The sequence below is a fragment of the Megascapheus bottae genome, chromosome 21 (genome assembly GCF_031878675.1).
Source record: "Megascapheus bottae isolate mThoBot1 chromosome 21, mThoBot2.hap1, whole genome shotgun sequence".
Classification (NCBI taxonomy): domain Eukaryota; kingdom Metazoa; phylum Chordata; class Mammalia; order Rodentia; family Geomyidae; genus Megascapheus; species Megascapheus bottae.
In genome coordinates, this window is record NC_143529.1 from 21326085 (window position 1) to 21338308 (window position 12224).

The following is a 12224-nucleotide window of genomic DNA, read 5'->3' on the forward strand; positions in this document are numbered from 1 at the left end:
CATTTAGCGTCATACTATATGGCCTTATGTATCTAGGTTTTGTTCTACTGTGAATCTCTGCTAGGAGAGCCCAAGGTTCCTACTGATTATGACAAATGAGGGAAACCATTGAGCCTATGTTCCTTTGAGTCTGGCTTACTTCAGTTAATATGATTTTTTCTAAGTCTTTCCATTTCCTTACAAATGGGGTGATGTCGTTCTTTCTGACAGCAGCACAGAATTCCATTGTGTATAAATACCACATCTTGTTAATCCACTCATCAACTGAGGGGCATCTGGGTTGGTTCCATATCTTTGTTATGGTAAATAGTGCCTGGCATTATATCTTATACTGTTTCTACACCAACCTACTGGGGACAGGTAGCTTAAGCCTTTAATCCTAGCCAGTTGGGAAGCTGAGATTGATTGGGAGGACTGTAAATTGGAGAACACTACAAGCAGACCCCTTTGACTGGACTGGCATTGAACATAGATCCTTTCCTTCTCCAACTCCTGAGTCCCCGGAATTATAGGCATGACTGACTACTGTGCCATTTCTACTTTCTTTTCACAGGTGCTGTTATAAAATTTCAACTAAAGCTTATCACTTTGCAGAAATAACACGAGGACCAACTTATCTATTAAAAAGAACATTTTTTCGCCTAAATATATTCTTGATCATGCTTACTATTTTTTTTTTTTTTTTTTTGCCAGTGCTGGGCTTGAGCTCAGGGCCTGAGCACTGTCCTTGGACTTTCTCAAGGCTAGAGCTCTACCACTTGAGCCTCAGCACCACTTCCGGCTTTTTTCTATGTATGTGGTACCGAGGAATCGAACCCGGGTCTTCATGCATGCTAGGCAAGCACTTTAACCACTAGGCCAAACTCCCGGCCCCAATGCTTACTATTTCTTATAAGCTTTCCTTTGCCTTTGCCTTTTCCTTATTACTTTCTTATATGTAGGTGAGCAGTCTAATTCCCAGGGTACTATTTAACTCAGCCATTAACTCAAATTCATTAAGATAGCTCTAGCCATGTTTACAAAGCATGGAATCTTTGCATACTAATAATGTAGCATGTGAATTTTTTAAAATTATATTTTAAAAGAAACTAGTACTATATAAAAAGATATTCCTTTATTCTAAGTCACCCGACAACTCTTGCCTTTACCTCAAAAAAAAGATCAAATGGTAGTCTTAACGTGAGCTTCTTGAGGAATCTCCGCAGGGGCTATCCTTACACTGCTACCAAGGGCATATCAGGAATCTTCTTCAGCACTTGTTAGTATTCCTGATGATGGTCATTCTGATTGGACTGAGATGGAACCTCAGTGTTGTTTTTATTTGCAATCATATTATGGTTGGGGATGTTCAATAACTGTTCACATATTTATTGGCTCATGAGTACTACTTCTGAGTAGTAGTAACTTGGCTATTGATTCCTAGGGGGTTTAGTTTCATGAGCTCCTACTATATTCTAGTAATTAGAACCTTGTCAAATTTATAGCTACCAATGATCTCCCATTCTGTAAGTTGTCTTTTTAGCTGAGTGACTATATAGTTCTATTACAGCATTTTTTATATCCGTTTTAAAACAGCGAACACTGGCCAAGAACAATGAATATATTAGACTGACTATGAGATGTAAACCACTGATACAATGGTTTCTGCTGTTTCTCAACAAAAACAAAACCTGACCTATCTGGACTTTTCTCAGTTCACAGACATTAAGTCCAGTGTAACATGTCTGGCACATTCCTCAGTAATTGCTTTAGCTGCTGAAACCTGTAAAAATTCTACAGCTGTAATGTTATTTAAACTTACATAAGAGAGAGGGGAAGAGGAAGAGATTAAAGAAAAGATGACAGCCATCTGCTTTCCTTTCACAAAGAAGTGCGAAAAGAGGGTGCAGACTTACATTTGTTACAGAAGAGGTTAAGCTAAAGGAAATTTTGAAAGCATACTAAAAGAACTGGTAGGTAAAAACATCTTGAAGGACAACTAGCATCATTAGGATGCAGTTTTATGGTGTTTACATTCTGTGACATGTATTTTTATTTTTTCATTTCAAACACCAGTTTATCAAAATTTCTATGCAAACAAGGGGCGGTTATTGGTTGTTTCTAAGGAATTAGCAACCAAAGTAGGACAAAACTAGTCTTAGCTATAACTTTGGTTGACTCTTTTAATTTTAGCTGAAATTGAATCCAGTCCCTACCATGGAAGTCTGTCATCAGATCCCCACAAATTTCCTAAAATCGATTTAATTGTGGCTTTCTAAGATATTATAAAAAGTATGAAAATAACAACTATTAACCAGCTACTATGAACATTTTTAAACAGAAACTTCGGGAAGGGAAGACAATGTTTCAGTATGTAGTGTAGGCTGGCTTCAGTTTATAGTGATGGAATTACATGCGTGCTTAAAAAAAACTTAGATTAAAAACTCTCCTACTAATTATTTTTGTTAATTTGTGTTGTTTCCCATGTAAATCAATAATCTACAGAATAAATTTCAATTAAAATTCTTCTTGAACCTATGTGGTTTATGCAACACCATATAAAAAGTTAAAATTAATTAATAGTTAATCCAGTAAAAGTTTGATGTGCCAGAAAGCTAATGTCTAGACTTGAAACATAAAGCCTAGTTTTAGTAAATCTTTCTCTTTTGGCTGCACTGGGAGTTGATCTCAGAGCCTCATGCTTACAAAGCTTGAGCCATGTCTCCAATTCTGTGTTGTGCTAGTTATACTGGAGAGATAGTCTAGCAAACTTTTCTTCCTGGGCTATCCCCAAACTATAATCCTCTACATTTTAGAATTCTGAGTAGTTAGGTTACGGGCTTGAGCTATCAGCACCCAGCATAAATCTTTATAATTAATTTTGAAAGCTGTGGTCCACTTCATCTTTCTTTAAATGATTTTCAAAGAGTTTTGAATTGCTCTGAAACACTTTGAAATCAAACTGAGATCCTTGACATTAAGAACAAACTGTGAGAAATCTATATTAGGAAAGAAGGTACTTGAGAGTTCCTGCCTTCTTTTTATAAACCAAGTTTTTTAATAAACTTAAATTATTTCAAATCTTGAACCTATTTCTGCTTGGAGTCTACACTAGAAAACAAAGATTTGAATTCAGTAAGAGATTCCATTTATCTTATATCCTAAGAGAATCATTTATATTAAAAGATTTTATTCACTACTGTGAGAATCACCAAACAGTAAACTATTAAGTCAGTCTGACTCTGTCAGTGAATCTATGAAAATGACATGGCCAAGCCAATAAAGTGACCTGAGAAGGTAGACCTGGTAGGGCAGAATCATTAAATCTGTATATGGAGTCAAATTCCAGTTCGACATATTCTCAAGAAACAGATTCACTTAAGTAACATTCAACATTTCCACATGATTTCTCTATCCTCAGACATTATTACTATTATCACTATAAAAATTTATTCCTTTTTCTCATCAATGGCAAGTTCGGTGGCTCAAGACTGGTAATCAGTACTAAGATAATCTATAATCATAAAGCCATTTTAAGTAAGCTTTTCAAATATTGAAGTTCTGGAAGGTTCATCACAAATTTGGAAAGGAAAAGAAAGCACAATAATACAAAGAGAATCTCTTGTCTGCCCATGCAAATTGTCAAGCAGTCCAATCACTCATCAGGTTTCTCAAACCGGTCTTGGGAGTAAGAGGCTGGTAAGGACAGACAGAATGAACATCATTACTAGTGACAGCTGCTTGGCTGCATCATGTGAAGACAAACATCACCAGAAAGACACAGAAGCTGTGCCTAAAAGGAACACAAATACAGACTGCTGAAGGAAAGTTGTTATTTAAATCATATCATGATCAAAATAATAATTATGATCTTGATGACTCAAGCATTCTATTATAAAAACCTTGAAAGCACAAAACCATAACTCAGTTTTTTACAGGAAAATGTAGCCCATCATTGCTTCTTAGAAATAGTTTCATTAATTGTACTCACTACTACTTTTAACTTTTTATTTTGAAATAATTATGGTCCTAGCAGCTTACAGAGTAAAGAGAAGTACCATTTACCTACTCTAATATGTAGTGTTAACAATGTATGTAATAATCAACACTAGAACAACAAACTGACATGGTCAGAATCGAGAACAAATGAATTAACGTGGATGGGGACATGCAGATCTATGATACAATATCACGTATGGAGCCTTAGGCATCATAGCTCCCACAACAATCGAGATCACAGATCTCCTCATATAGCCACCAACGGTTTCTAAGCCAGTTTAAAAAAAATAAGCCAATCCCTTTTGTTAACTGTAATATCTTTCCTCTATTGAAAGTGAAATTAAGTCTGAGAGAAACTAGAGTTAAGAAAAGCACCCAAATGCCAATAGAAATGACAGAAGGTAGTTCTGAAGGTAGTGGTGGTTGCCCAGAAGAGAAAGGGACATGCTTCGAGTAGAGGCTGAGTTAACAGTTGCTATAGTAATTCCACATCAGGTAGTAAAAGATAGTGTAAATTTCCCAACAGCTTCTTAAAAAATACTGAATTAGCTGAGAGAGCTAAGGGTATGATACAGATGATATTTTAGAAATCTTAAAGGAAAAGCAATAAACCACTTTCATTTCCCAGACTTGTCACAGAGTATATATAAAATATGAGCATATTAAATTAAAGTTGCCATGTTAGCAGTAATAAGGATTATTTCAAAGTACAATGATGAACAGGAGGTAAAAAAAATCAGTGTAAGTTCCATAAGTAAGAAATTATAGTACTAACTAATCTTATAGTTTTCTCAAATCCAAAACTTACAGTCAAACTTGAGAATCCAGCATCCATTGAGAATCCCAAGCATACATTTCAGAGTACTTTGAGCCTCATCACCAGGAACAACGACATGTGTTACTAAGAAATAAAAAAAGCAGTAAAATAATTCTTCAACTTATAACCAGTTAAACCCTTTATTTTTGTGACTCTTCTTCAAAAGCAACACTTTTTTACAGTTCTACTTTCTTTATATAGTATCATTCTCTACCTGAGCCATCAACAGTGAAAAAATCAGAGTACACATGACATATTTAGTCACATTAGCAACCACAATTTTTCTGTTATTTTTAAATTGTAGCTGAAAAATTATGCCACTATATCGCACTATAATTTGTTATTAGAAAACTTGCAAATTGTCTTATTGACATATTATTAGTCCTAAAATATGTATAAGGCCTTAAAGTTCACACTGACAATCTACATTAAGCCTGTGAATAGTTTATTACTGTGAAACCACTTTAAGATTTATTATGAAATACAAAGCATACAGCCATCTCCTAATGGCGAACACATATATAAATTATCAAAGGTAGTTCTCCAAAGGGATTGTCTATTTAATTTTTTTGAAAAGCTAGTTTATCTGTTCTCCTTTTGTAAAAGATGTTTTCCTACCAATAAAATCAGAATGCTCACCCGTACTGTCAAACTCAGTACATTTTTTAGCCTTCAGAATTACTGCAAGCTCACTGAGCATCTTCTGTTGTTCTGAAGAAAGCCCACTGCCAATAACTACAAGAGGTCCATCCCTCCGTGACCAGCTGCTCATCTAGAAGTACAAAAAAGATGCCACAGTGGAAACAACCCCGAGACAAGAGACATTCAACAGACCTTAAATGAAAGGCTGAATTTCATTACTCAGTTTACTTTAGTTAATAACAATGAACAAGATGCACTGAATCTGCACCAAGAACCTTTATGCTAATGTATTTAAATGTTATTTAATTTCTACCCAGGAAAACTCAATACCCTGGGAATCTCGCTACATGCTGTAAGGCTTTACAATTTCATTCTTTTCCAGGAAACCCTGTTCCCTAAAGTTATCTAAAACGTTTACATAAGATCAATTTCCTATCCCTACTCTAACCTATTCCAATAGAGATAAACTCAAACTTGGTCTATTTAGTTTAAACTTGGGGTGGCTGAAAAGTCAAACAATGATGCTTCTAGCATAATATCAAAGAAAGATGGAACTTTATCATTAACAAAAACAAGTTAAGATAAAGGCAGGTAAGAGAATTCAAAAGTTAGGAGATCAAAGTGGTGCTGTTAAGAGCTCTAGGGCAGTACCCAGGCCCACAATTCAAGCCACCACCAACCAAAAAAAAAATAAAAAAGTAAAAAATGGGGCAACAAAAGTTAGGAGATTACATTCATAAATGGTGTTCCTGAGAAGAAAAACACTGCTTTACCTACCACTGACAGATTTCACTTTAACCTCTAGACTTATAACTTCAATGAGATAAAAAAAAAAAAAGAGAGAGAGAGACAAAGTACCACCGAACAGCATTAAAAAGGACGAGTGAGTATTCAAAGTAGTAGTGTGATGGCTACAAAAGAAGACAACAGGGGCCAGGAGTTTGGCTCAGTGGTAAAGTGCTTGCCTCGCATGTACAAAGACCCGGGTTCGATTCCTCAGTACCACATACATAGAAAAAAAAAAAAAAAGCCAGAAGTGGTGCTGAGGCTCAAGTGGTAGAGCTCTAGCCTTGAGAAAGTCCAGGGACAGTGCTTAGGTACTGAGCTCAAGCCCAGGACTGGCAATTTAAAAAAAAAAAAGAAAAGAAGTAAACAGGAATTTAATAAATGGAATAGTAATGGAAAGTAGCCAAAGGCTTCCTGATGGAACAGAGGTAATGATCTCGTAAAGAAGGCAAACAAACCAGCAGTATTCTATTAAAGGATAAGATGCAGAACACACCAGTGTTCAAACACAAGACTGGGTTGTGATATGAGTGCATATGTACAGTGGATATTTGGGCTTTGGAGACCTGTGAAGGAAATAATCAAGCCATAGACACCAATGTAATTCAACAATTATATGGGAGAAAGCTAATATAAAATATTCTCTTCACAAAAAAAAGAATATTCTCTTCACATATAAGAAGTGATAAATTATACAGTCTGACAACCTACATATATTACATATAAATTGTTGGCTAAATTCTAATATCCGCAATTCATTTACTCAAAATATACAGTCTGTAAGATTTCCATAAAAAGTTGTTGCTTCTTAAATAATAGTCTTTAGCACTTTAAAGTTCAGCTATCTGAATTCCTTACTACTTTAAGACTTGAGAGCATAATACACATTTCCACACACATGTAATTATGGTCATTTCTATTCATGTATTTAATCTCTAAATTATAAGATAATATAATCATTTCTAGCATATATAGTGTAAATACATCATAATATGAAAATAGCTCAGAATATTTCATGAACAGTTCAGGTACATTATAATATTAGGAAATTACTGGATTGAGAAAGTGGCTCAACTGGTAAAATACCTGCCTAACAAGTGTGAGGTCCTGAGTTCAAACTTAGTATTGAAAAAAGGTCTGAATTCTTGTCAGTTATATAAATACATACCACAAAAATAGCTCAGAATAGAACATGTTACTTCTGAATTTATATAACTCCACTCATTAGGTCCTGGCCCAAAATAAAAGAGTGAAAAAATATCATTTCTAAATATAGCATATGAAACTATTTGTAACAACAGGAAAGCACCAAAGTGGGTCAAGCATTTTTATACTGAATGTTTTTAATTTACATAAAAATGAGACCTATGAAAGTTCTCATAGTTAAGGGATGCTGTAATAACATCTAAAGCAAACAGCTGCCAAGTCACATGTCCTGTGTTCGGTAGGATGGTGTGGGAATTGGGGGTCAATTTGACTGAGAAGAGGTCTCAGAAGCAAGAAGCTCAAAATGTTCAAAACTTTAGATATTACATTGTCATTAAGTAAGCTCTTATAATTCAGTAAATACTCTTAAATTTTTATTTTTTTTGCTGGAACTGGGGCTTGAACTCTCAGGCCTCATGCTTGGATGGCTTTTTTATTTGTAAGTGGCTCTACTACTTGAGCCCTATCTTCAGCCTGGCTTACTCAGGATGGCTAGGACCCTCAAGCCTTCAGAACTCAGACTCCTGAGTAGCTAGGATTATAGACATGAGTCAAAGGCACCAGGCTAATTTCAGTTATTCTCAATTAATGAATTTGAGTGTGGGTTTAAAAAATAAAGAGGATAAATGTAGTGTTAGAAAAGGGAGAGAAGTCCCAAAAAACATTACAAGCAAATAGATTTTTAATCCTTTAAGATCAAAGCTTGATCATATATTCCAAACCATGTCTCCAATAGCCATTAACCTCAGTTACTTGATATAACTGTAACCCTTCTGTACATCATCTTTATATTAAAATAAATTTTAACCATTATAGAAACAATAACAACAAAAAGAATTCTAAATGAGTGAGAAGAGAAATTCAAACCCCATCTACCTACCATTCCTTATCTTTTCCCTGAACACACTTCCCCAAAGTAGCTACTGCAAACATCCTGCAATGCATTAACTTAAAGGGTCCTAACCTCAGCTACAAATCACAGGTGCTTTTTTAAGGTATGAGCATGAATCCCCCAGGCACTCTGGGCTCACTAGCATAGTCACACACACTTACTGAGCACTCAATACTCACCACATTGTTCTCCATGTCAGGGCCACTAAGGAAACAAGAATCAGTCCCAACACTTACATTTGAGAAGGTAATGAAAAATACATACAACACTGGACATAAGTTGACCAGCAATATGATCAGAGCAGTGAGAGGGGTGAGAAGCAGTAAGAGGCTGCTATGTAAAAGACAGTGGTAGAGTCAGATCTGTATGATGAAGCAGACTACGGGATTAGATGGACTCAGGACACACCAAGGCAGTCCACATGTCTAAAGAAGAGTAAAGAGGAATCTGGTACTGGACAGGGGTAGCACATCACAGATCTTACATCTCAAGATGGAAAATAAACTATTTCCAACTTACCTATAGTTGCTCTTTTCTTAGCTTTTCCTAAGCTGCTATCAACCATTGGCAGTCAGTAAGGATACTTGTATTTCATATAACATGCACAAAATACACCATTCTTTTTTTTTTGCCAGTCCTGGGCTTGAGCTCAGGGCATGAGCACTGTCCTTGGACTTTCTCAAGGCTAGAACTCTACCACTTGAGCCTCAGCACCACTTCCCGCTTTTTTTATATATGTGGTACCAAGGAATCGAACCCGGGTCCTCGTGCATGCTAAGCAAGCACTTTAACCACTAGGCCAAACTCCCAGCCCAAAATACACCATTCTTATATCTCATAACAAAATCTTTTGCAAAGGGGATTATCATCTTTGGACTCTAAGAATATCATAAAGATATATTTTATCCTGACAGACTTATAATAATCTTCCAACTTTTACATAAAAGGAGCATTGGGAAATGACAATTTAGATTCGCTATGTTCTGCCAGGGGATTTTAAGTACAAATGAATAAAGTAAGTATCAATTTACAGTTAATAAATATAGTGGAACTGAATGAGAACTGACCTAAGACTTAAGAAATTTGAGTTCTAACTGGTCCATTACAATTATTATTTTTGTAATCTCTGGTTAATAACCCTGGGCAAATCACAACCTCCTCAGGTTTCAGTTTTCTCATTTTCAAAGAAAGAAATTAAAACTTCTGACTTCTAGGTTCTTTTCTAGTTCATTTCCAAAACTATAATTTGGAGCACATTTATAAGGCCGAAGTCTGAAGTAGAAGATAAAGGAATCTTAAAGTGTAAAGATAAGTGGACTGTGACAGCATCCATGACTGTGTCAAATGATAACTACCTCAGGCCACCTCCAAAACTTAAACAAGGGCATCAATCACTACTGCTCTGCCCTTCTGAGCCTCAACTTGCACCATTCCCGGGACCAGGCAGTTGCTAGGATACAGTGAGTCTTTCATATCTAGCTAGATCTTCATCCCGCCTCTAGGCCTTCCTTTATTCTCCATTCCCAAATAACTGCCTCAACTACTTCATGCCTCAACTGTACTGGACATTCTCCTAGTTAAGCATCACACTTTTCCAACTGCCAACTACTGAATACATAGCAAAGGTGCCCCTATTAAGTCCAAACAAGGGAAACTGGCCTAGTAGGGAGGTCAAGGTCTTTCGTAAACTGGTTCCAATTTAGTTTTCTACCCTGAATTCCACACCATAGCACACTTCATGCCCCTTTATATTAAATCCTATCTATTTAACTTTCTAAAGAGCTTTATAATTCCTTTCCTTAACAGTAGCAGTTCCTCAGATTTGGATTGCCTTTCCCCTGTGCATAACTACAGTGTACAAAGATGGCTGTCCATCTCTACTTCAAGACCAATTCTGTTCAAATATTTAACCTTCAAATATTACTCCTGTCTCCAACCTCAGGTTAAGCCAATTGGTGACAATTATCTGACAAGTTCTGCTTAATAAGACATACAAAATGTGTGCAGAGACCCCTAGAAAGACTAGTAGCTCTCTTTTTTGGATGGTCACAGTCACCTCCAGGATTCTGGCAATCACACTGTAATCAGGGCAAGATGTAAGAAAGGGTAGAGCTGCCAAATCACTAATGGCTAAATAAGCTAAACGCATAAAATTCCTGAATTAGGATTCTCTTCATTTAGATAATAAAGCATCTTTAAGCAGTTTATACTATCTTAAATAAAAAGGTTTTCTGTTACCATCAATCAACATAATCACAATACAGGTTAAAACTTTAATCTTTAAAAAAAAACTTAATTTGGTTACCTTCTCTGTGCAGCTCTTTCTGAACACTCCTAAAGTTACCTTTGGCCTGATCCATGATTCTACTGCACATATTATAGCTTCTATTAATTTATTATATGAAGTATTTTTACACTATATTCTCTACTAAGCTCCAAGTTCCACGGATTAGACCTTCTTTCTATTTTAGATTGCACCTCTCTCCTAGGCTCCAAGCTTTACATCTCCATTTAAAGATTTAAAATTGACATACAGGACTACTGCTCTTTGGAAGCAAATGGCGTTACCATCTATTCTTTTACCCATGCACCACATAAAACACATCACACTGTTCTAATTCCATCAAAAGGTCATGCTCTCACAAATCCAAATATTTCTTCTTATAATCTCTAAATCCAAATCAAGTTGGAATCTTTCTCTTGACACAATCCTGAATCATCTTGCTGCTTATGCTCATCTCTCTCCAGCCTCACTTTTAAGTAGAGAGAAAGCAAAGAAAACATTGTCATTCCCTCCAACGATTCCTAATTCCTCCAAGGCCCTCAATGGTCTTCTCCAGCAATAATAAACTTTCCACACTTCACATACTTCATACAGAAGGGCCTCTATCCTGTGTTATCTTCCACAAAGCCACTGGCTGCCTCTGCATAGCGAACAGGATTTGATTTAAAACCATTCATTCAAGCCCTTCAGAAACTCACCATTTCTACCCAACCATATTTTACACAAGTTTCTTTAAAGAACTCATGTATAAGCTCATGAAATTAGTTCTTTTCTATCAGGTTACAGTCAAAGCCTGTCTCCTCTATCTTTTACTAGCAGGTAAATTTCTTGAAATAACAGTTGTATCAGTCATTCACTAAACTATGTATGTTGCCTAAAACAGACTAGGTTTCAATAAATATTTATTGAGTTTTCTGCTGATTATGCCTTTGGATCCACAGTAGCTAATATTCAGGAAGTACTTAATAACTGGTTAGTGAGTCAAAGCAATTTGCTACGGAATTTTTTTCCTTATGCTCCTCTCATAACCAATTTTAATAAAATACATAAGTATCCCAAAGCTAAATTCATACTTACGACTGAGTGATAACAAGTTGAAGATGATTCATTCTCCTCTGGTAGCAGCAACAATGATTTTATATTTTCATTGTCCGTACAATCCACAGGCCGCAGACCAAATATGTTACTGGTAAAGTAAATACAGATGAATTTAAGTAAATAAAATGTGTGACTTGATTATTAAAAAAAGAGTGCATGGAACTTTTTTCATTATCTTTAATAATATAGACTCACACAGAATGAGTCAGAACTCACATTAGGTATAAGGCCCTGGGAGCAACAGCTTCCGAATCCAATGGAAGAAAGATATAAAATGTCAATTTGACATCAGATCATAACAGAACATTTTTAATTGCATATTTTATAATTTACATAATTTCTATAATTCTGTATTATTCTGTATTCAAATTCATATTTTAAATTGTAGTTCTTAACGATTAATCACTATGAGCTAGATGCTTTCAAACACAATACAAATCATTTACTACAGCCAGTATAGCTCCTACACTATATATAAAAAAAAATGTAAAAGTAGAGTAATTTATAGGCTAGGAATTTGA

General features: G+C 35.6%; 1 protein-coding gene across 1 annotated transcript in view; it reads right to left on the reverse strand.

Annotated features, from left to right (window-relative positions):
- The window catches only part of Bard1 (BRCA1 associated RING domain 1), a 64718-nt gene that overhangs the window by 6222 nt on the left and 46272 nt on the right, over nucleotides 1–12224 (reverse strand). Inside the window, exons 7-9 of the mRNA XM_090354759.1 lie at nucleotides 11683–11791; nucleotides 5435–5567; nucleotides 4787–4879 (exon numbers count right to left, since the gene is read on the reverse strand). Of these exons, the coding sequence (XP_090210885.1) occupies nucleotides 4787–4879; nucleotides 5435–5567; nucleotides 11683–11791 (335 nt within the window). The remainder of the gene's footprint in view (nucleotides 1–4786; nucleotides 4880–5434; nucleotides 5568–11682; nucleotides 11792–12224) is intronic.